The 25856-nt window shown below is 37.4% G+C and overlaps 1 protein-coding gene across 2 annotated transcripts in view; it reads left to right on the top strand.

Moving 5' to 3' along the window:
* Nucleotides 1-25856, top strand: part of MALRD1 (MAM and LDL receptor class A domain containing 1) — a 278483-nt gene that overhangs the window by 60535 nt on the left and 192092 nt on the right. For both annotated transcript variants that reach the window (XM_085318263.1, XM_085318262.1), the window contains 5 exons: nucleotides 7635-7787; nucleotides 7935-8040; nucleotides 9380-9747; nucleotides 11357-11769; nucleotides 24928-25015. In XM_085318263.1, the coding sequence (XP_085174389.1) occupies nucleotides 7635-7787; nucleotides 7935-8040; nucleotides 9380-9747; nucleotides 11357-11769; nucleotides 24928-25015 (1128 nt within the window). The remainder of the gene's footprint in view (nucleotides 1-7634; nucleotides 7788-7934; nucleotides 8041-9379; nucleotides 9748-11356; nucleotides 11770-24927; nucleotides 25016-25856) is intronic.

Below are 25856 nucleotides of genomic sequence, written 5' to 3'. Positions count from 1 at the left end.
GTCTGACTCTTGGCAGTATTTTCCACTTCTCTATGCTCTGTCTTTTGTTTCTTTTCTCTCTGCTTACAGTGTGGATTATCAGGTTTGGTAYTGTCTCTGAACATCAAAATATTGTAGGTACATATATATACAGAAGTGTATGTATGAAGTTATATATCAATATGTAATAGCAATAATTACAGTATTGGATACATATGTGAAGTAATATACATTAGGACACAAATRTATACCTATAGTATACAATTATAAAAAATATATTTCATAGTTATTATCTCTACCATGTACAATCTACTGCACTATACACTCTTAAATGAAATAATTAATATATTGGAAGTAATTTGTATATTAGCACAGAGTTTTATGTAGGATAATATTACTTAGAAGACAGATAAAAAGAATGGTACATGTATTGCTTTTTTTTTAAAAAAATGAGGCTTAATTATTTAACTGTCAGCACTATTGGGATTTAAAGGCTACRTTTATAAAAATATAATAATTTCCTTAGTAATATAAGAGATGTKCACAATATTGTCCGTTACTAATCTTGCTGAAGTATACTTTTTCTTATGTAATGGCATTTTTGGTTGTAAAGTAACTCTTCCAAAATTGGGTCTTAAGAGTCAAAATCTTCCATGACAAGTATCTGACTCAGATGCTTAACTAGTCCTTTATATCAACCAAAACAGATCACTTCTTTTAGAAGATGAGGCCAGGAATAGTATTCAKTGCTGAGAGATGGGTTTGGTTATGTTCAAGGAGGGAAATTGAGACTGTTATCTTCTGAATTGGAGAAGGGACCCAAGACTGGAGCTGCATATGCAGGATACATTAAGACTAGGATCTGRGGAAGTAAATGGGGAAGAGATGGCAGTAAAATACAGTCTATAGKGACTGGAAATCACCTTTGGCTATGGAGGTGGAGGAACGGCAGCAGAGGTTACCGTGCTGGAGCTTACTGGTGTAGGAGAGAAGGAAGCAGGGGGGAAGGAAAGCCGGGAGGGAAGGAGTCAGGCTGCCTGTGGATAAGACCAGTTGGTCAAAGAGCCAGTGATACAGCACCATGAGAGATACAGTAATAAAGGATAAAAAGCTAGAGAAGAGAGAATAAAACAAGGAAATGAAAAAAAGGAATATGAATGTGGCAGGATGGTCAGCGGATGCCTTGGGAGGGAATGGGATAAAGCRTGGCAGTATGAGGCAGAGAACTGAAATGACACAGAAAGAACAGGAGCAAGGAGCAATGTGAGGAAACAGTCATGCAAAGACACGAGAAGTGGAGGAGGAAAGACCAGCTCAGCTTTCCAGTGAGACTAGGACTGAGGTAACGTGTAAGAGAAGGTGAGTTGTGGGACAGGTAAAACGGGGAAAGGAAGGGCATGGCAGAATGGGCAAGAGTGCTCTTCTGCCCAAGATGACATACACTTTCAGAAATGCTGCAGAATCACACTGTCATGAATCTAACTCTTCTACTTTTGGCAGCAATTTTTTAACATAAAACCTGGGCAAAAAAGTATATCTCAATGTTTTCTAGTTATTCCTGTCTAGTTCTTTGCTAATTATGGACTAGGACAACAAATACTGTGTGAGGTCCAGTGGCAGAGACTTAYGGAGTAAATATCAAGATGGCCTGTGTAACGGCCGTGAGATCTTATTTTTTGGTTTGCTTCATTAAAGGCAGGAACTTCTGCCTTCAGTTATACAATGAAGACAGAAAGCCAAGCACATGATTATTAGAGAATAGCTAAGACTCACTTGTTTTATTTGACTTGGACCTACATCCCAAGGTAATTGGTTCCTCTAGGGCAGAACTTTCTCACTTTCTCTTGTTGAAATTTTTTGACATTGTTTAAGAAATAGAATTTTCTTTGGACTAGCTAACACTATAGAATGGAAAAGAAATCTGCTGAATTTCAAAAGAAAACACCAGCTGATTATTTTGGGGGCTTTTATTATTTTGGGATTATTTCCCAGACTGTAATCACTCATTCCAGAACCTGAGAAGTATTCACTAATGACAGTATCATGTGAATCAATGGATTTCCAGAAAATGTCAGAATTAATAAAACAGTATTTTTGGACATTGTTTCACTTTAAAATGCTCTTATTATGAAACTGCCTTTAGTTATAAGATTGCACATCTGCCTCTCTGCACCGGACGGACTTGCCCTAAAAATAAGAGTTGCATAGTAATGGTTATTTTCATATAGCTAATTAGAAAATGAAATTGTAGCAAACATGTGTGACAGGTTTTTCTTTTTCTTTTTTTTTTTTTTTTTTTTTTTTTTTTTTTTGAGGGGGGAAATATTTAGCTTAGATTTAGAGTAGATTAGTATTGCATATTTTGTTTTCCCCTTGTAAAAATCTGGATCTTTGTAAGCCATCTAGCTAAGTTACATAGTRTTTGGAGACATGTAATGCAACTAGCCTGTTAAAAACATAAGCGCATAGTGAAATCACTAGTGTCTATTACAAAATCTGTTCCCTCTGTATGCTTTGTCCACTTTATTTGTGAAACTCAGAGGCATCTCCATGTTGTCTATAACATTTGTCTATTACTTTAAAAGCCTACACGGCTGAAATCGCAAATAGGTCTGTTACAGTTTCACAGCTATTGAAATTTATTTTCCCATAGAAAGTAGCAGTGGAAAAATTTGTTCTGGAACATTTCTTTCCTGTAGCCATGCTTTGAGGAGGCTGGTATATCTGTCTTCTCTACAGGATTGTTAGATTTAAAACAAGATTTTATAAATCAAAAACTGTTCACAGAATCATAGAATGGCTGAGGTTGGAAGGGACCTCTGGAGATCACCTAGTCCAACCCTTTTGCTCCAGCAGGGTCATCTAGAGTGTGTTACACAGGATCATGCCAGGCAGGTTTTGSATATCTCCAGAGAAGGAGATTCCACARCCTCTCTGGGCAACTTGATCCAGTGCTCTGCCAGTCTCACAGGAAAGTTCTTCCTCATATTCAGGCGTAACTTCCTGTGTTTCAATTTCTGCCCGTTACCTCTTGTCCTATTACATGGCACTACTGAAAAGAGTTCGGCCCCATCCCCTTGATACACCCCCTCAAGGTATTTGTAGACAATGATAAGATCCCCTTTCAGTCTTCTCTTCCCTAGGCTAAACAAGCCCAGCTCTTGCAGCCATTCCTCATAGGGCAGATGCTCTGATCATCTTTGTAGCCCTACGCTGGACTCTCTCCACTAGCTCCATGTCTCTCTTGTCCTGGGGAGCCCAGAATTGGACACAATACTCAAGATGAGGCCTCCCCAGGGCTGAGGAGAGGGGCAGGATCACCTCCCTCCACCTGATGGCAACACTCCTCCTAGTGCAGCCCAGCAGACCATTGGCCTTCTTGGCCACAAGGGCACATTGCTGGCTCATGGTCAACTTATCGTCCACCAGCACTCCCAGGTCCTTCTCTGCAGAGCTGCTCTCTAGAAGGTCAGCCCCCAGCTTGTACTGGGGCCTAGGGTATTTTTTCCCCAGGTGCAGTACCCTGCCCTTGCCCTTGTTCAACTTCATGAGGTTCCTCTCTGCTCAGCTCTCCAGCCTGCCCAGGTCTCTCTGAATGGCAGCACAGCCCTCAGGTGTCTCAGCCACTCCTCCCGGGTTGGTATCGTCAGCAAACTTGCTGAGGAGGCACTCTGTCCCTTTATCATTGATGAAGAAGCTGAACAAGACTGGACCTAGTACTGAGCCCCCGGGGGACACTGCTGGCTACAGGCCTCCACCTAGACTCTGTGCTGCAGAGCACAACCCTTTGAGCTCTGCCTTTCAGCCAATTCTCAATCCACCTCACTGTCCACTCACCTAACCCACACTTCCTGAGCTTCTCTAGGAGGATGTTATGGGAGACAGTGTCAAAAGCCTTGCTGAAGTCAAGGTACACAACATCCACTGCTCTCCCCCAATGACCCAGCAGTCATTCCATCAGAGAAGGCTATCAGGTTGGTTAAGCAGGATTTCCCCTTGGTGAATCCATGCTGGCTACTCCTGATCAGATCTTTTCCTCCGTATGCCTGGAGATGACATCCRGAACGAGCTGTTCCATCACCTTTCCAGGGATGGAGGTGAGGCTGACCGGCCTGTAGCTTCCTGGGTCCTCCCTTTGGCCCTTCTTGAAGACTGGAGCGACACTGGCTTTCTTCCAGTCCTCAGGTACCTCTCCAGTTCTCCTTSACTTTTCAAAGATGATGGAGAGTGGCCTGGCAATGACATCTGCCAGCTCCCTCAGTACCCATGGGTTCATCCCATCAGGGCCCATGGATTTGTSGACATTAGGTCCTAAAAGATCTCTCACCTGATCCTCCTTGAACAAGAGAAAGTCTTGCTTTGTCCAGATTTTCTCTGAGGGTCTGGGATTCCCAAGGACYGCCCTTAGCAGTGAAGACTGAAGCAAAGAAGGCATTCAGTAACWCYGCCTTCTCTGTATCYTYTGTCACCAGGGTCTCCACCCCATTYAGCAGTAGGCCCACATTTTCCCYMGTCYTCCTTTTGCTACTAATATCTTTRAAGAATCCCTTCTTGTTGTCTTTGACRTCCTTTGYCAGATTTAATTCCAACTGGGTCTTAGCCTTCCTCGTCACATTCCTGCATACTCTGATAACATTCTTATAATCCTCCCAAATGGCATGTCCCCTCTTGCACATTCTATGTACTTTCTTCTCTTGCCTGAGTTTGCCAGGAGCTCCTTGCTCATCCGTGCTGGACTTCTTACTCATAGGGATGCACTGCTTTTGAGCTTGGAGGAAGCGATGGTTGGATATGAACCGGCTCTCTTGGACTGCCCTTCCATCCAGGGTCCTGATGCATGGGATTCCTCCARGTAGGTCCCTGAAGAGTCCAAAGTTTGCTCTCCTGAAGTCCAGGATTCTGATCCTACTTATTGCCTTGCTTCCTCTGCACAGGATCCTGAACAACATTATCTCATGGTCACTGTAGCCAAGGCTGCCCCATTCTTTGTATCTCCAACCAGTCTGTCTTTGTTTGTTAGTACAAGGTCCAGCAGTACATCTCTCCTCATTTGACACAGGTGGTGGAGGAGCTAAAAGTTATCACCAGTGCTATGCAAGAACCTTCTCAACTGTCTGTGTCTAGCTGTGTTTTCCTTCCAGAAGATGTCAGGGTGGTTGAAGTCCTCCATGAGAATCAGGGCCTGCRGTCATGGGGCTACTTTCAGCTGTCTGYAGAAGGCCTCATCGACTTCCTCTTCTTGATCACATGTCCTGTAGTACACCCCACAACAGTGACACCCATGTTAGCCTTCCCTTTAATCCTTACCCATAAGCTCACRACTGGCTCTTCCTCCACCCGTAGGCAGAGTTCAATACATTCCAGTTGTACTCTCACACAAAGAGCAATTCCATCACCTCACCTTCCTTCCTAAAAAGCACATAGCCAYCCATGATGACATTYCAGTCATGCAAGTTATCTCACCACATCTCTGTAACTGCAATGAGATCATGGCTCTGTGAYCGCACACTGATCTCCAGTTCCTCTTGYTTATTCCCCGTGCTGCATGCATTRGTGTACTGGCATTTCATAGAGGTAATTGTGCATGCAGCTTTCCCAGGAGGGGTGCAAGGGGATCCCCTGTAGCCATGTCTCATATGCACATCCCCAGCTGCATGGACCTGCTGGAGGCCTCCTGATTTGAGCTGCATTTTGCTGACTACCCTGTCTTTATAACTCTTCCCTTCTCCCCCYATCCTACCTAGTTTAAAGCTTTCTTTACCAGACTGGGCAACCTGTTGGCAAAGACACACATGCCCTGCTTAGTGAGGTGGATCCCATCTTTTCCCATCAGTTGTTGATCTGGGACAGGGTCCCACRATCACAGAAACTAAAACCCTGTTTAGTTTGGTGGTTTGAATGGCAAAACACAGTAAAAATGACCAGAAAAAGCTTTAAGAAAAAAAATAAGTAAAAAATTAGCAGTAAACTCTTCAAATACATGAGGAACAGAAAGTCACAGTATAAGAAGAGAGGGTAAGAAAATAAGAAATAGGAAAAAGACAGAGACTAAAGTGCTAGAAAAGAAAGTAGATTTATTCTTTGTGTGTGTTCAATGTATAAGAAACTGTAGAGGTACCTAAGCTACAACCCTTCTTTCTCTGTAATCTGCCTAAAACAGAAGCACCAGTGAAAGAGGTTATTGAACAATTAGATAATTGAAGCGTTAGCCACCATCCACAACCACAGGCATTTTGCTCAGAATCTACCAGCTTGCCCTAGTTTTACGTCTTCCCTAAATGTTAAACAGTTGGTTTAAGATTTAATTGAATAGTTGAATCTTATTTTATATCAATGTATTCATCTATGCTTAAATTAAATCGTGGTCTGCTGTTTCCTCTCTTTTATGTTTTGTCTCTATTACAAAGTTACACACACAAGAAATCAGGGCACAAATAACTTTTATTTTATTTGCCTCTTTTGGTCTATCTATCTGTGTCCAAAGTTTGTCATTTTACGTGCTTCTGGTCCCCTAGAAATCTGGAACAGTTTCTTGTGTTTCTTGAAATCTCTAATGAGCAAAAAGGTAGTCTTAAATAGCTCTCAATATCTCATAATCATTATGTTCTGGTAGTGGATTCTCAGTCCTTTCCATGATACTTAAGTCTTGCATATTTGCAAATAATTTTTTGTCTTCATTTTCTTCTATCAAAACATTCCATCAAAAATTTTAATCCTTCTCTTCTTTGTCACACTTACCCTATGTTATTTTATCATTAGTAATACTGGGCTATATCCACTGTACATACAGACATCTTATCTTTTCTTTGATCTATTAAACGTTATTTGGTTTTCTGTGTTTGTGGAGGGATATTTTTGAATCAGTACTAGTAGCTGTGCATTTTTATATGCTTTGGTTAATCATCCATAAAATAGTTCTTGTCTTTTTAGCAACTCTAACTAAAAGTAAAAATTTGTATGGTMAGTATTTTTTAATTTTTTCTAACAAATGATATWTAAATTTAAAAATAAAAAATAGTTTTTAAAAATAAAGAAAAAACAAAAAGACCTCCCATATCTTCCARCAATAAATATTTATATAATATTCTGTTTTAGACCTTAGTCACTGCAGGACTTTGTTTCAGACATGTCTACTTTTACCAATATGATAATATCTCAATAATACTTAACATTTTGTTTGAGTTGTATTATAACTAGAAGAAGAGTTTTATTATCATTAACGTACTTGTAAGATTCAGGAAATAAGGGATTTGTTTCCTGGCTGTCATATAGATTCCTTAAAAGAATGTGCGCAAGTCTTGTTATTGCTTTGTATGCACTGTGTTCCTGTTTTGCAACATGAGGTTTATGAAGCACCTTTCCAGCTCCCCTCTGCCTGCTTTGCGTACTTTGGCTGCRGTGCCTGTAGAGTGGAGGCCTTATTTCACTGAATGGATTGCATATAATGATGGCTTGGTTGTTCCTGTGGGACAGTAGTCTCGACTATTATAAAACAAATACCTCATCTTGTCCTCTGTCTCCTCATACCTCTTTCCTTGACTTCTGTCTAGGATGTTGGTGATGTGTTAGAAATGTCTTATTTCCTTTTCATACTGTAAAGCTCATTTGATAGTTATGTTCAGAGACAAAGCAAAATGTCTCTTTCTTCATTTCAGCTGCTGTGTGTGATTTTGAAACAGACAATTGTGGTTGGCTTGAAACTGTAAATAAAGATGAATTTGACTGGATAAGAAGTTCCAGCAGTGCTCTTCCACCTGATTTTCAGACACAAGCTCCTCTACAGGATCACACTTATAACAAGTCTGAAGGTATGACAAATCAGGCTTAGAGAAAAGTGGCATAGATATAGCTGCCCTTCAATCAGATTTAAAATGGAGGCTGTGAACTCTTTCGAAACTTTTAGAAATKCTTTCTTTCTTCAGCCTGAAAGATTATTTTCTGTTTTGTTTCAACAGGTCATTTTATGTTCATTCTGGTAAACAGCAGCAACATTTCACAAGTTGCTCAACTACGAAGCCCAAAGTTCAGCCAAACTGGATCAAGTTGCACAGTATCTTTCTGGTATGAAAGAAGTTGGATTTAAATTTATGGATCATCTCACATTGTTTATCTTGGACTGCAACTGAGGTTATAGTTTGCAGAAGTATACACCATCCTCCACAGTATTGCTGCTTTTTATTCTTTAATCATACAGTGTTCGTTACAACCAACAAGCTGAAGCATTTGGAAAGCAGAATTGAAACACGAGACTGCTTTGTTGCCGTGCTTTGGCCAAAAATATTTTAAAGGATTGTGTCTGCATTTACATAGAGAAATACCACAGTCATTTTGATGACCTTTCTACTTTGGATAAGTCAGCCTGAAAATGTTGGGGAGTTTTGTTCTAGAATAGAAAGCCATCCAAAAATCTAGTACTAGATTCACTGAGTCTTCCTTAGTATCCCAAAATTAGTTTATATCTTCTTTAAGTGATAGCTCTGTTGCAAGAATTGGAGCATCACTTCCCATCCTTTCCGTATATACCTAAGAAAAGACATTTCAGTTACTGCCAGGACCGCACAGATATTGTGGTAGGCAAATAGGGACGTAAAAATAAACCATAATTTTTGTACTGAGGTTGAAGTTGATACTACTGCTTAAATAAATTTGTTTAGACTGGCTTTGGTGCAGGGTTCAGTGTARTGTTTCTGAGTAGTACATTTGCCATAGATAGAGAAAATGTCTTTTTTGTCAAAGATTCGTGACTTGAAAGTGGAGGGAAGGTAATCTTGCTATTTGCTGTTTTCTAGAACATGTCTAGAAATTACGAATTGTTGGTCCTATTCCTGTTCTGTTCTTGGTTAAGTTATATGATTGCTGTTCATTCTTTTGAGTCTATACTTGTTCTTTTCCAAAAAGTTGTATTAGATACAGTATTATTAAACTCACTTATGTATTTATGATTTTAAAATGCTTTGAGAGCCTCCAAAAATGCTGTAAAAATGTGACATGTTAACAATAACTACCACAGATTGAAGATACTTTTTTACATTCAGTAAGTGTTCTGTTTTTCTTTATTGAAACTTCACAATTATGTATTGATTTAAATTTTAAAGAGACATACTAAGCATCTGAGTGAGCAGTGAACTCTGTGTGAGCTTAATACAAAAGCAAATGTCTCTCTTCAGTTAAGGATTATAACTTAATGAAGTATGCTTCTCTCATAATCTTAAATTATTCAAATGAGCTTTAGATTCATACACAAGCCTGCACTACTATCAATATCAATATTCAGAATATGAATCGGCAGTGTAATCTTCCTATGTTTCTCAGGGCTAAAACAGAAAATATCTTGGTCCAGTATACTTGATGTGGTCCATTCTCCTCATTTGCACCTTTAACTTTGTTGCTCTCATTTTAGGTATTACAGTTATGGACAGTCAGTTGGAGCAGCAGAGATGCAATTGCTTGTGGATGGGCTGAAGGAGCCTACTGTCCTTTGGAGGATATATTACAACCAGGGAAATCAATGGTTGAAGGCATTCATTCAGCTTGGACGCCTTCCACATCCTTTCCAATTATCACTTGATAAAATCAGTTTGGGTTTTTATGAAGGTGTCTCAGCAATTGATGATATTACATTTGAAAATTGTGCTCTTCCACCTCCAGCAATAAGYTGTGAGGGTCCTGATCATTTCTGGTGCAGAATCACAAAAGCATGTATTGACAGTTTATTGGTATGTGATCTTGTGGATAACTGCGGTGATGGATCAGATGAAGACAACTGTAGTGAGTACTTTTGTTATTCCTTGCTTTATGTCAAAACAAAAGTTACTTGCCAAGTTTATCCCTGACGTAAACAAGCAGAGTATTATTACAGCCTATCAACACGACAGCCACCGATGACACAACTGAATGTAGTTACTGCTGAAACAGATTCTAAAACTTATTCTTAACCTAAGTGTGTACGATGARTTACAGATGAATTTGAGAGTGAATGTAATTCATTTCCTCTATTAAAACAAGCCATATTTCTTTAACTTTTGTAAAATAAACTTATATATGACAAGTTCATTCTCAAAAGGTTAATGCACAGTCTCTCAATCCATTTTGGTTAAAGTACTGGCTTTGATTGCACTGCTGGCAGTAGAACAAAAGGTGTATACGAACTGAGAGGAGTGTCTGTCATATCTATATATAATTCTCTCTCTACCTAGAAAATCTTAAAATACCTGTATTACAAGAAAACACTAGTCATGGTGGACACAATTGTGCCTTTCCAAGAAAGAACTCATAAGAAYTGAATAAAGCTATGGGACATTCACATTCTTGACATTTACCTTTCAGTGCTGAAGGGTGGTGKTGATGATTTTTCTCCCTCAAGCATGCATTCATCAAATTTACGAATTCAGGGACRTTAATATAAAGCAAAATTAATAGCTAGCAGATGCTTTATCATATCCTGAGGTAACTAAATTATGCAAATCACAAAGAGTTTCAGAAACAAGCAACACCTTACATGCTTGAACGGAATTGTACCAGTATTATCTGCTGAATAACAACTTCAATCTAATATGAATTAAAAATAAAGTGAAAACTTTCTAGCCTCTTTCAGTYTTCCTGCTTGTAATAGGAAGTAATGCTTATCTTGTTTGTAATCTATTTTGAGGTCTGTAGTTAGAAAGTATTATATAGGACTTCCATGGTTTTGCAAKTAGAATTAGCCATTAGGTCAGTTAGTCACTCGTTACGAAAGAGAGATACAAAGATGGAACCCAAGTTCTTCATCTCTGATACTCATTTTGTTTTTTTTTGCATTAGAAGAAATTGGTCTAATCAATATATTTGGCCTGATATCAAATAAAGTGAAATTGCATTATATAAATGTCTCTCTTGAATTTAGCTCTGAGAAAGCTGTTAATTAGTATTACTAGGGACAATAAGGATGTAGAAATTGGCTTAAATTTTGATCTTATTTATCATAAAARACACCTTAGATCATTTATTATATCTACTGTAAGAGTAATTCCTTTGGTTTATTTCATCCAGGCTACTRCAGTTCTAACTCCTTCATTTGGTTAAATTTCAGTTAAGGACTTTGCATGCTTTAATTATAAAAATATACACATTTATTTAATAACATGATTAGTATGATATTCTTCACAGATCTGTTTATTCAATAAGTTAATTATGARCAGTTTGCCAGATGTATATTAGAAGAGGTACTAATTAAAGTTTTTTCTTTTTGTCTAGGCAATGTAAATTTATTCTTCAAAGGGAAATTTTTGCAAGGGGAAAAAGATTTTTTTTTCTCCATATTAGAAAGAAGGTGAATGAAAAATACATTAAAGTAGAATCAATGTTTGGTTTGACAGTCTGTTCTGTTCGCATATTTCAGACCTTGACCTACAGTGCAACTTTGAAAATGGACTGTGCAATTGGGAGCAGGACATAGAAGATGACTTTGACTGGATCAGAAAACAAGGTCCAACCCCCACGCTTAACACAGGCCCGTTAAAGGATCACACAACAGGCACGGTCAGAGGACACTACCTCTACATGGAATCCTCAGAGCCTTATGTATTCCAAAATAAAGCAGTTTTGCTTAGTCCTGTCTTCAACTCTGATGGCAACGAAACCTGCATTTTCCGCTTTCATTATCATATGTTTGGAAAGCAAGTTTATAARCTGTCAGTCTTCCAAAGAACTGTGAGTAATACCAAGGGACAGATGCTGTGGTACAAGTTTGGAAATCAAGGCAACAGATGGATAAGGCAGACACTCCATATCAACAGCTCTAAGCCATTTCAGGTATGACCCTTCTAGTCTGTGATATACTCACTTACTGCACCATCAAACACTGCATAGTCTAAAAACTATTACTAATTGTCTGATTAAAATGACTTTGGAGTACATGTAGCGTCTTGACTAAGTATGTTCCAAATATTTAGTTTTTGTGGAAGTTGCTTTTCCCTCTAAAAAAAGATATTTATCATCTTTTGAATATGAACCCATGAAAAATAAAGCAGGTGTTATTTTTGTTTTTCTAGCATTGAGCACAATAAATTTTTCTGTGAGCCTGCTACGGAATATCTTAGCAAAAACCATGGTTCATTCAAAAGAAAGGACAATTAAAAAGAGTATTATTTTCTATACTTGACTTTTCCAGATCTATACATTAATCTGTAATTATATAAATCTGGAATAAATATCAATTCAAAATATTTGGTTCCAGTCTAGGGTCAACAATCAAATATCATTTTTGGAAGTAAATAATTAGAAGTTACAGCTACAGATCTAATCTTGTCTTCTTGCCTTTTAAAATTGTTTATGTTACTTACATTTAGCTATCTGTGACCTGTTTATTGCTGTTGGGTTAATATATCTGGAGGTTATTAGAGGAAAGATTAATTCATTAATTCAATTGCCTGATAAGTGGTCATAAAGTCAACTTTAAAGAAATCCAGATTTTAAAATCTTCCTTTTTTGTCAGATGAAATGCAATATTTGATTTAGACTGTCCCACACTTACTTACCAACAGGGTACTTTTGAGCAGAGAAAAATTCTATTCTCTTTGTAGGAAAAGCCCTTAGAAGGCTGCATAGAAGGAACTGGAAGAAAGTGTTTGTTTTTCATCAAGACCCTTTTAGAAATATAAAAGACCCTTGCTATAATGCTAACAATGCCTTCCTAGTTAGAGAATTTAAGAGCAGGTGTGACTGTAACAAATTTATTTGTATAACTATATATGTGCAAATAAAAGTATCACACCTTTATCTCATTTTCAATATTAATTTGGCCTAGACCTGTACTATATCTCAGTAGCTACATGTTGATATTGCTGACACTTACTGTGTTGAAAGTAGCGTGAAGTCCTGATGTCTTGTCCTTTTGACTAAGTATGTAAAATAGTTGAGAGGAATGTGAAATTCATTTTCCTCTACCAAACTGATTCTTCTCTCATTTATGTTGAYCTTACAGCACTGTAGATCCATTGGTTTGTGTAGGGTTGCTAATACTAGACATTTGTTTGAAAGAAAAAAAAAAGTCGTAAATATGGCATGAATTCTGCTGAATGAACAAAATTCTTYTAAGTTAAAGTTTTAACATTTATTTTAATGCCTTTTTAGTGAGAAAGTTTCCCAAGCATATATATGTTTAAGATGAATTTACATGGTCRGAGGTTGAGGGCATTTGGGCAAAAACTAGTTTCAACACTCTAGTCTGTCCTGGCATAATACAACACAAGCTCAGCATTTTATTATTTTTTTAACATTATAAGGAAACATATCCTTCRGTAGTTTATCTAAAGAATTATAAAATTAGTTAAAATATTTGGCCTGTTTAGGGTTAAGTTTGTTCGGTAACTGAAGCTATTTATACTATTGTACTCTTCTAGTCCTGTTCAGGGAATGTAAAGATTTTATATTCTTGTGATGTACTTTTGTTTTTCATAGTCATTTTTGAGTGGCATGAAGTGTGAAGTACCATTTGATAGTTTGTTTTGAAGAAAGAGATCAGGACCTGATGTTCAGTCTGGTGTGTTCCATTTTTCATGATGGAGTTTGCTTTGTGACTACTGCTACCCTTCAAAACTAAGAGTTTTTGAAAAGAAAGAGGGAATTTCTGTTGCTAATAAGTTGTCGCTTGCTAATGTCTTTCCAAACTTTCTCTTAAGTGTGGAGTGCTGGGGACTTTTCTGTAACTAGACGTAGAGGGGAGATGAGGGGAACAAAGTCTTCACGCTCTGTGACCATGTTTTCTCTGAAGCCTTAGCTGTCTGGTGAGATGTGTACTAGAACCACCTCTCAGACAGTTTTGTGTTKTCTGTTGTTTAGATACCATAATAGTAATGGATAATTATCTTTAAGAAGGACAAGTAGGATTTGGGGAACTCCAGGTTAGTCAGCCTTACCTAAATCCCTGGAAAGGTGATGGAGCAGCTAATCCTGGATACTATTTCCAGGAATGTGAAAGATAGAAAGGTGATTTGAAATAGTCAACATGAATTTACAAAGGGAAAATTGTGGTTAATCAACCTGATAGCCTTCTATGATGAGATGACTGGCTTGGTGGATAAGGAGAGACCAGTGGATGTTGTTTACTTTGACTTCAGTAAGGCTTTTGACACTGTCTCTTTTAACATCCTCGCAGACAAGCTAATAACATACGGGCTGGGAAAGCGGTCAATGAAATGGATTGAAAATGCTTGAACTTCCAGGCTCAGAGGGTTGTGATCACCAGCATGAGGTCCAGCTGGAAGCAAATCACTAGTGCTGTTCCCCAGGGGTCAGTACAGGGGTAAATACTTTTTAACATCCCTCATACATAACCTAGATTATGGGACAGAAGTTCACAGATGATACAAAACTGGAAGGAATGATAGACACTCCAGATGGTTGTGATGCCATTTAGAGGGACCTCAACAGACTGGAGAAGTGGTCTGATAGGAATTTCATGAAATTCAACACAGGGAAGGGTAAATTCTGGAGGAATAGCTCTGTGCACCAGTATAGTCTGGGGGCTGAGCGGGAGGGAAGGCAACTCTGTGGAGAAAGATGTGGGGGTCCTGGTTGACAAGTGGACTATGAGCCAGTAATTTACCCTTGGGGCAAAGAAGGTCAATGGTATCTTAGGCTGCATTAAGAGCATTACCAGTAGGTCAAGGGAGGTGATCCCTCACCTCTCTTCAGCCATGGTAAGGACGCCTCTGAAGTACTGTGTCCCAGGCTCCCCAGTGCAAGAGAGACATGGACATACTGAAGTTGGTCCAGCAAAGGAACACTAATATAACTGCTAGAGAGATGCTAGAGAGATGCTAGAGCATCTCTCATATGGGGAGAGTCTGGAAGAGCTGGGCCTGGTCAATCAGGAGAAGAGAAGACTGAAGGGGATCAACGTGTTCAAATACATATGATGTATGTTTATTTATACACATTGAAAAGATGGGGGATGGAGAAGGGGAGTGTAGAGAGGAAGGGCCTAGACTCTTCTCAGTGGTGCCCAGTGACATAATGAGAGGCAATGGGCACAAACTGAGACTCGGGAAATTCCACCTGCACATAAGGAAACATTACTGTAGAGGGTGTCCAGAGAGCTTGTGGAGTCTCCGTTGTTGGAGATATTGAAAACCTGATGAGGCAAAGTCTTGGGCAACCTGCTCTAGGTGACCCTGCTTGATYGGGGGTTGGGACCAGATGATCGCCAGAGGTCTCCTCCAACCTCAACTATTCTGTGATTCTGTCTCTACATTTACTACGTTGTGGTCTCTACATACTGTAATGTCAGTGCTTCATTGTTTCCAGATGTTTAGCATTGTAGGCCAACTTCATGTTTGAAAGAAAAGTTTAGATTCACTTCAGAAAATTAAATAAGGCTTTTTCTTGAAATTCTGCAAATAAGAAACAACTTTTTGATAATTTTCTGATCAAAATACAGGTCATTTCTTCTCTGTCCCTGGCCAGAAATCACTGTCAGCTGTTTTAGGATTTTCAGAGGTTCCTAGTTGATAGAAAAATTTAGGCTTAGGATTGAAGATGGCCTAATTCTTTGTAATACAGATCTTCATTTTAATTTTTCTCTTCTACATGTAGGAGTCAAACATACCCCTGCAATAAAATGAATGTTACCACATCTTCCTCTTCCCTCCCAATATAAGTCTGTCATTTGTTTACCATGTTGAAAAAAAGAATTACTATTTACAAATAGTAAACCCCCAAAACTCACATTTTGCTTTACTTAAAAGCATGGGAAACCAATTATCACAGAATGGGTAAGGTTGGAAGGGACCTCTGGAGATCATCTGGTCCCAACTMCCGATCAAGCAGGGTCACCTAGAGCATGTTCGACAGGGTTGCATCCATGTGGGCTTTGAATATCTCCAGAGAAGGAGACTCCWCAACCTCTCTGGACAACCTGTTCCYGTGCTCCATCACTCTCACAGGGAGGAAATTCCCCYTCACGTTCAGGCGGAACTTCCTGTGCTTCAATTTCTGCCCATTGCCTCTTGTCCTGTCCCATGGGACAACTGAAAAGAGTTTAGCCCYTCATCCCCCTGACACCCTCTGTTCAGGTACTTCTACACATTGATAAGATTCCCCCCTCAGCCTTCTCTTTCCCAGGCTAAACAGGCCCAGCTCTCGCAGCCTTTTCTCATGGGCGAGATGTTCTAGGCCCCTAATCATCTTCGTAGCCCTATGTTGAACTGTCTTCAGTAGCTCCATGTCTCTCTTGTACTGGGGAGCCCAGAACTGGACACAGTACTCGAGATGAGGCCTCCCCAGGGAGAGGGGCAGGATCACCTCCCTCMACCTGMTGGCAACACTCCTCCTAGTGCAGCCCAGCAGACCATTGGCCTTCCTGGCCACAAGGCCACATTGCTGGCTCATGGTCAACTTGTCRTCCACCAGCACTCCCAGGTCCTTCTCTGCAGAGCTGCTCTCTAGAAGGTCAGCCCCCAGCTTGTACTRGTGCATGGAGTTATTCCTCCCTAAGCGCAGGACTCTGCCCTTGCCCTTGTTGAACCTCMWGARGTTCCTCTCYKCYCARCTMTCCAGCCTGTCCAGGTCTCTCTGAATGGCAGCACAGCCCTCTGCTGTGTCAGCCACTCCTCCCAGCTTCGTATCATCAGCAAACTTGCTGAGGAGGCACTCTGYCCCYTCATCCAGGTCACTGATGAAGAAGTTGAACAGGATGGGACCCAGTACTGAGCCCCCGGGGGACACCGCTAGCAACAGGCCTCCAACYAGACTCCACRCCACTGATGACGACCCTCTGAGCTCTGCCTTTCAGCCAGTCCTCAATCCACCTCACTGTCCACTCATCTAACCTACACTTCCTGAGCTTCTCTAGGAGGRTGTTATGGGAGACAGTGTCAAAAGCCTTGCTGAAGTCAAGGTACACARCRTSCACTGCTCTGCCCTCATCTCCCCAGCCAGTCATTCCATCAGAGAAGGCTATCAGACTGGTTAAACATGATTTCCCCTTGGTGAATCCATGCTGACTACTCTTGACCACTTTCTTTTTCTCCATATGCCTGGAGATGACATCCAGAATTATTTGAGTTTATAAACAATCTTACCTATGTATTGAYTGCTAGCAAAAGGAGTAATTGTCAGCTAAAAATCTGAAGCTCAAAGATCCTTGAGGCAATCTGGAAAGCCAGATCCCCTTTTGGATGTTTCAAAGTCTATAGGTACGAAACTGCAGGGCCTTTAATTGAGTGCTCTGGCATAAATCCAAAGGAGACAATACTCAAAAACTTCCATTGCTCACATCAGCTCTCTCTAAACCTTGTTCTCAGAATCTTATATTTCTCAGGAAATATTTGATCTAGCTGCCATCAAACATGGCTGAAATTTAGTGCGTCTCTGACAGATATTTTGCATCGGAGAATTAAATGTGATATCAGTGAGCAAAACAAGTGAGCCTGGATGAGTGAAAAAGGAACTTTAGAAATAACATATTTAAGTGAAAGGAATGAAGTTCTCTGGGCCAAAATTAATTGTTCTAATACTGACAAAGTGACAAAACTGTTCCAAATACACAAACTTGTAAAACTGGTAACTGTAGTATAATGTGATCCAGAGTTTACCTTTGAATTCAGATTTGGTATTACACAGAAGTCTGTAAAGTCTTTGCCTGTGTTTTAGGGAAATTATAAAATGTAATCTCTTTTAATAATCTGGTCCTCTAATGCAAGCAGTGATTGARCAGTTGTTTATTCTGGACCTTTCAGGGAGTGTTTGAATTTGAATGGAGAGCTACAGTTCTCATTTCCTTGGTAGGTGTTTGGTGATGTTTTATTGTGCTAACAGAGCTTGTTATTCCCCAGTATGTATGGGTGAAAGGAAGGAGTGAATATGCATCTGTAAGGTTTCAACAGCTCTTATTTTCAGAAACTCTCTACACACATCATATAGATAATCAACCAATGTAATTTTGAAAATAGAGCAAGGTGATATCCCAGCATGTTTCTGTGAAAATAGCAGGTTATAAATATGTTCCTTGTCAAAGATACCTTTAGAATATATGGGACACTACTTTCGATAAGAAAAAAATAGGCTTTTTGAGTGTATTTATCTCTTTCCTTGGTCTAAATTTATTTTAATCTTCCTGAGAAGACTAGTTAAACATTTTTTTTCCTTATTAGTGCATTTGAAAAACTGGTGAAATACCGATCTGTCCACAGTAGCCTCCTTATACTGATGATGAATAGTGTTTACTTTTATCTTCCTTGAATAATCACAATACCTGACATAGTTTTGTCTCAGATTAAAGTGTGAAGATTCTATTTTAGCATGTTAGATAAATGTGGCTGTTTCAGTTTTCTCTATTCATTCAAGTTTTTCTGGATACAGCAAAAGTAAATTGTAAATTATGTGAACAATGGCAATTCAGAATATCAACTCAAAATATCAATATTTTGAATGACAATTCAAAATATCAATTCTTTTGGTCAGTGCAGTCTCCCTCTTTTAGTCATGATATAGATCAGATACCTACAGTTTCCTGAATAGGATATCTAGGGCCACTTTATTGTATTGGAAAGCATACTATTAAAAAAAAAAGTTATCTCGCACAGTTGCAATTTAGTTTTGCCCTTATGCAATATATGTGTGCATCTCCATAAACAAAGATAAAACCCTCTTCCTTTAAGCGTGAAAGACAAGGACCAAAGTCAGGAGGAAATAGATAATGAAAATTCAGTGAAAAATACTAGCTTATGGAAGCTTATATGTAAAATAAAATTTCAATTAAATAGATTCAAGATACATTTGGTATTTTCCTATTTTACAAGTAGTTAATGAAGGTATACAGTAAAATTCTCTGTAATAACTTTTCTCATTATCAAATAGATGTTAGTTCAGGAAGTAATGGAATATTGATTGAAAATTAGAATGATACATTTGCTCTGAATATACAATAGCAGAATGTCCTACAAATAGGAATAGAAGCCAAATTTCTTTTGCCAACTATTTTTTTTTAGTACACATTGTGTTATTTTTATATTCTTCTCAGTCTAAAATCCAAGCTATTTGCATTTTAAGGGACTAATTCTGAAACATTTATGCATTAGTATATAGGTAATTGCATAAAATAGACATCTTAAGCTCCTGAGAAGCATGCTTGTGATTCTAAACCAGATGTAAAGGTCCCACCACCTAGGCACCCTGGGGTGGCTAGGGTCACCCTAGCACCAAAAACATTCTTAAAGTAAAGGAATGCTCATGATATTCCACCTGAAAGTATTTCAGGGTACCATAATGATTATGGTTACTAAAGGCAGATCTTCAAAGAATGTTATTATTTCTGTTACTACACTGCAACTCCTCCACTTTGATTTGTATGTAGCCTTGTAAAAACGTGGACTACCTTTGGGCCCAGCCTTAAKGTCTTTAAACTGGCAGTCTAACATTTGCAAGACTACCTGAAATAAGTGATGCTCTTTAAAAATAACCATTTGTATGGAGACAATAAGTTGTCTTGTGTCTTACTTGCAGGAGGAGATTTATAGTACTTCTGTGTCTCTCTGACTAAATAATAGATCTGGTCTTGCCCAGTTAGCTATAGATGTTTTAATATTGTTACTGAGAATGATCTTATCAGCTAAGTACTTTCACTACCAAGACATTTTTAAGAATAACTAAATAATCATCATCCTCATTAAGGAACGAAAATGTTTACAAACTTTAAATATTAACAAAAGTGGAATTTCTATAGGATATATGTGCATTTCTGGACCCTTATAACTAACTGAAAAGACAGAAATTAGATTAGCTTTATGAGAGACTGAAAAATATCTGCAGAATGAATTTTTTGTTTTTTAGCTAAGTGAGCTGTTTTAAATGTCTACACAGACAAATGTATCTAATGTGTTCTCTCTTTTTTTTTTAGTATTTCATCTTTGCAATCCCAGATGGGTTGCTTTTTAAATTAATCCCAGGAGGAGCATTCTGGTATAGTCTTGTAAAGTAGAGAAGTCTTCTGTAAACTTTCATATTAAGATGAAGTCAAAAGTAATTACGAACTTAGATTAGATTGAATATAGATTTATCGTTATAATTACCAGATAGATACCTCCAAAGTGGACAGGCTAACTATGTAATTTTATAAAGCTAGAGTATCTCAAACATGTAGCATCTGACTATATGCTATTTCTATAATAATTCTTCCAATGTTAATATCACAGAGTGAAAGTAGTGTCTTTTCTCTTGAGTAATGTTTTGTGGCCATAATATAGTGAAGCACTGAGTGCCAAAATACCTAAACACTTATTAATGTTAAAAATGTGAGCAATCCCACTGGGCATCAGTGAAGTTATGGGTCTGTAACAGGAATGAAATATGATTCTTCTCTGCTCTTTACAGAAATTATTGGAAAATATCATAAATCAGCATGAAGGTTCACATGCTTATCACTATAACTACACTAGAAACAGAGTTTTTCAGTCCCGTGTAAAGCTGAGCACAGTAAAGAATTAGATATTTGTCATTTAGAGTCATTAAGACTCTTAATAATAGATTTATATATCCTTAAGGCCACTGATAAAAACTCATTTGGATCCCTATGTGAAAGGACATTGTTACAACTTTTAAAGTTACAGGGAATTTGATTCTAATGTATTTTTGATAGAAATAAAAAAGGAACTGAAGGGCTTGGAATATGAGCAGTGGAATCTAGAGCTTTTTGCTTGTTGCACTAGAATTTTGTAGCTGCCCTACGTCGGTTATTTTTCTAATACGTGATGGGCTCTCTGTAGTTGTGCCTGCTTTAGGGAGCAGATCACCTTCACACTAGTGGAGCAGTCCTAATTCCCAAGTCATTCAAAACAGAGGGCACGTTGTGGCACCCTTTCTTCCAGGGCTCCTGACTTTTATTYCAAGGGAAACCATAGCATGGAAGATTCAGAGGAATAGTTCAATGCTATGTAATCAGGATGCAACTACATGACACCTAGATTAGAGATTTGGGAAATACTTTGAAGTCTGGGATTAGATGTTGTTTGTATGATGCTTAATAAGGTGTCTACCATGAAATCCATTAATTAACTGCCAACGGTATCCGCTTGATGTTATTAGATTCTTTAGATGGCAGCTGAGTAATAGGATGAACGAAACTGGAGAAGAGTAAATTACCATGTTCAGATTCAGTTACCAAAAAAGCCGCTAAAGCATCTTTGACATGCACTAACTCAAGAAGTCAAAAATAAATTCAAAAATTTCAGATTTTTTTATCATAATCTTTCAAAGAAATTGGTTATGTACTTCACCAGTTAAATAAAGTTCCCTATTTTTTTGTGCACTTCCTGAAACATTGTGAGAATGCTCATGCATTTCTGTAAAAAATCCAACTTATTATGACATGACTGTTGAATGAAGATTATCTTGATAAAGCATTGCCAAAGGGAGAAATTTTGGCATAGATTTTAAGTAGTTAATGGTTCTATATTTTATTTGTCATTTATCTCTAATCACAGAAGTACCAGCATAAAGAGTTGTTCACTTTTCCAGACAAAAAGTTAGGAAATGTTTTCCTTTTTGTATATATCATTAAAAGCATAGGATTAGTTTATTAGAGCTAAACAGTGAAACATGTCTGTTTCTATGCTGAATCTGCTTTCATTAATTTGTGACAAAGGTTCTCGATGACAAAAAGTTATTTGTGCTGCTATCAACTTGTGTGGTTTTCTCCCTTCTTCAAATCAAATCATATAGTTCCTTGGCAGAAATAATAGTAAGAAAAACCTAATCAAAATCAGCAAGTTCTAACTAATAACGAAATCAGTAATGCAATCGGGACTTCTTGACATATCCCTGGATATATTACACATGAAAACTGAGATCACTCTTCAGATTGTTCAGATATCTTCAGGATTTTGAATACCTCACACTTTTGGAATGAATTCCATTCTAGCATAGATTGTGTTCGTATGGAAATTAAAGTTTTATTTTACTAACATTCAATGGGAACTGGCTGGTGACAGGACTGAGGATTATTGTAAAAATGAAACATTTGTGTAGAAGAGTATCACCCATTGTAATATTTCTTCTATTACCATTTGTCATAATAATTCCTTCACCCTTCAAAAACCTATTTTGTTCAAAACCTAAAGGAATCAATCCTTTTCTGTAGACAGAGTGCCTGTCTAATGCATTTTGCTTTTTATAGATTTTTTTCCCCTCTTTTATATAGCATACTTTCTAGCTAGTACATGCCACCTTTATAACCTTCATTCAGACTGAATCTGTAAGTTCTGAAAGCTGGAGAAATTGGGAACTATTTATCCGTGTTCAAATAATAAATGAGACGTAAAACAAGCTTAATCGTAGATGAGTTCCCTGGAGGTTGTTTAACAATAGCTTMTGAAGTTTGCAGAATTTCAGCTGACAAATTAATTTAAGTGGTCAATGTTTAGCTAGGGTTTCAGATAGACTAAGTTTTATATCGCAGCACTGCTTCAAAGATTGATCTTGTTTTCAATTTTAAGATATCAAGTGCAAAACAATATGCTTTTCACTTTTAAAATCTGTAGCAAAGTCATAATTTCATTTAGGTTATGTCTCCTTAACATTGATTAGAACTGTGCTCGTAGTTCTTGACTCCTGTCAAGCAGTTAATACRTTTGAACACAGATCTGTACTTTCTCTGTTACTTTTTCTCTGTTACTAATTTAGTTCGTGCTATATGCCAAAGTGTTAGACTTCCTGAGTAACTAGMATAATAAAAAATATCTGATTTGGGGGTTTTGAAAGTCATATATTATCATCATAATAACAATAAAGAGATATTCTAAGTATTATTGCTAATACAGAACCATGTATGGCCACTTTTATCTCTGGATGCTGTTATTCCCTTAATAAAAATACTCCTTTTTAAGGTGCAAGAGTGCTACCTCTTCCAGGAGAAGGTTCGTGCAAAGTGGTGAGTGAGAACGGCCTCAGAATGTGTGAATGTGGCTGGGAAGAGGGCAAAGAGAGAGAAGCCCCTAAATCCACTGATTTATGTCCGTCAGAGCACAGCACATTCCCTTATTAAAATAGTGTCGTTCTGAAGGGGCTCGGTTTTGTTTTGGTAATAACCATATATGCTGGGTTAACAAACTTCTGCCTCTGGGTCTGATTTTTAGCTGATTTATGAGTAATTATTTATAACCAGTTAATAATTCAKGCTTAAAAAGCCAAGTCAAGTTTTTATTTAAATTGTTGCCAGTCAAGATTAAACTGAAATGCTCTTTTTTGGTTTGGTATAACACACACTGTTATGCAACATTTCCAAAGAATAGATCTTGATTTGTCCTGTTTCTAAGCACTTTTATGATAGTGATACCAACAAAGTGCTGTAGTATTGCCTGCATTTTAAATTAAACAGGAAATAAGAGACTGAGGTCTTTTTAAAAGAATTTTAAAGAATTTCTGTGGMTATTCTGAGGGAAACATAAGAATTCCATACTGGGATGATAGTGTCAGTAAGTAATGTTGCCATTTACTGTTGTCATTCACTTTAGAACATTTTGTGCTAAAATAATCCATCTTCAGCAAGTCTGTAATAATGGGATTGTATTCATTTTCTTTTAATATACTCATAAGAGTTAAGATTGTTCAGGATTACATCTTGCAGTTCTTCAGTCACCARGAGTTCAAAACAGTCAAATCATCTTTCTCACTGACATCTATTTTGTCTRTAGAATGTATTTGATAAATACAACACAACTATTTTTTATTCACTCTCTTTGGCAATATTAATATCAGTGACTAAAGTCTTTTGTTTGTATGTATTTGCAGAATAGCAGGAAAAACTTTGCCACTGTTAACATAGTTATATTGTTATTGTTCTCTTACTTTTACAGTGYTAAAGCCATTGTATGAACCTTCAGATATTTTTCCTCATGTTACACATTAATCTTTTAAACTGAGACTGATAAGGGCTGTGCGTACACATCACACAAACATTGTATAGAAGAAGTCTCTTACTTACCTTGCTTTCCAGTTACTGAATAGCTTCATTAGTTTAATATACAGGGCTGATTTCTGAAACTGAAAATCATCAACAAGCACTATTGCCAGCAAACATTAACAATAGTTAACTGACTACAAAAGAAATGCTAAAATGTAAAATCATGTATGATATAAATAGTTCTTTAAAAATTGGCGGAGACATAACTTTAATATTTTAACTGCAATGGGTCAGTAAAATCATTTTTATACACACACACACACACACACACATATATATATATATATAAAGTGTTTTGAGGAGACTTTTTTTTAGGAAAAAAGTTAGTTTAACAGGTAGTTGAATTGAGAAAATTTTGAGTACTCATCTGTTACAATTGTGATAATTCAGCATCAGTGAAAAGAGTTTTATTTTGTCATCCAGGGAGTATTTCACAAATAGTAATCTCTCCTACTCCTTGGCAATAGACAATAATAAGAAATTAAGTATATACAGTTTTGGTAACTTTAATGATTATTTGTCTGTAAATATATATTAAAATATTCTATGAAGAATCTTTTTCTTTAAAGAGTTCCAGAGCTTATCTGTAATCTGCTTGATTATTTTCATAGCAATGACATTCCTACATGGRTATATAATTCATTCAGATGGACGTTATTATAATTAATCATGAAGAATATTATTACAATAAGTACCAAAGGACCTAATCATAACATGCCACTTATGATAATGTCTTACCATCATTTTATGTCACAACGATGTTTCAGTGGCTGTAAATCCAACCATACCAATATTATAGTTCCCTGTGATTAATATGAACACCAGAGAAAGCCGATAGTAGTTAGTCTTTTGTAAAGTGTCACTGAATACAATATTTAAGTTCATTTAAGTTCAATTTGAAGTTCATTTTAAGTTTGAAACACAGGACTTCTATCAATCAAAATAAAGTATTTAATGAGAAGTGGAAGTCTGCTATATGCTGAAAAATACTTTTATAACTATTGTTTCCCTAGATTTTGGTGGAAGGTACTGTAGGAGATGGCTTCACTGGAGACATTGGAATTGATGACTTGTCCTTTCTATCATGTACTCTTTACAATGGTAAGAACAAAATTAAAGTTGAGTGTACATCTCTTAGCAATGAGCTGATTGTTCGCAGTCATTTGTGAGTATTGGCACTGGAAAAACAAACCAGATCGAGCTGTGACTCATGTCCAATGCTGAAATCCAGACTTGTTTTCCACCTTSCCAGACTCCCTTATTGATGATCTTCCCTGTACATTCTGGAAAGGCAACAACACGAAGCAGTCTCTGTTGTGCATGTAAGATCTGAAAGAAACCGTTCCGTTGCAAATGTGGAAGCTCTCTTTGGGATCTCAGTATAACTTGATTTCTAGAAGGAAAAACAAACTTAACTACACATAAGCAAACTGACTTTTCATTTAGGAAAATCAGTTTGATACAGCCTTCATCCTCTCCCTCAAAACTTCTTAATGTTTTTGAATAGACAGCTGCTCTCACATTACAGCACACAAACTGTTCAGAGGACAGGGCAGCTTGTCCTCTGGAGTCATTACTACCTAATACAATAAAACGACTATAAAATGGTAAAATATTATACCCAGAAATGCTGCATTCCAAGACACCAAACGATATCAAACCTTTCATATTTCATCATGGAAGGGATTTTAAGAGGCTAATGTTAGCTGCAGCAGACATTACAATGTTATATATGGTCTGATAGTTGATGTAGTCACAAGAGGGTTGCAGAACAGCAAACACAATTTAAAACAAAGTTTTTTTTTTCTGAAAATTATTATCTTAGTATTAAATCTAAATCATACTAGTGCATATACATTTTGTTTCTGCTATTCCAAAAACTTCCTATAGGTATAGGTATATATAGGTATAGTTCTATTTGGAATATCAAGTGCATCTGGCA

This window comes from Rhea americana, unplaced genomic scaffold, assembly GCF_003343005.1.
Source record: "Rhea americana isolate MKP2758 unplaced genomic scaffold, rheAme1 scaffold_53, whole genome shotgun sequence".
NCBI classification, from domain to species: Eukaryota; Metazoa; Chordata; class Aves; order Rheiformes; family Rheidae; genus Rhea; species Rhea americana.
Note: the sequence above shows the minus strand (reverse complement) of the source record. Positions and strands in the feature narration are given on the sequence as shown.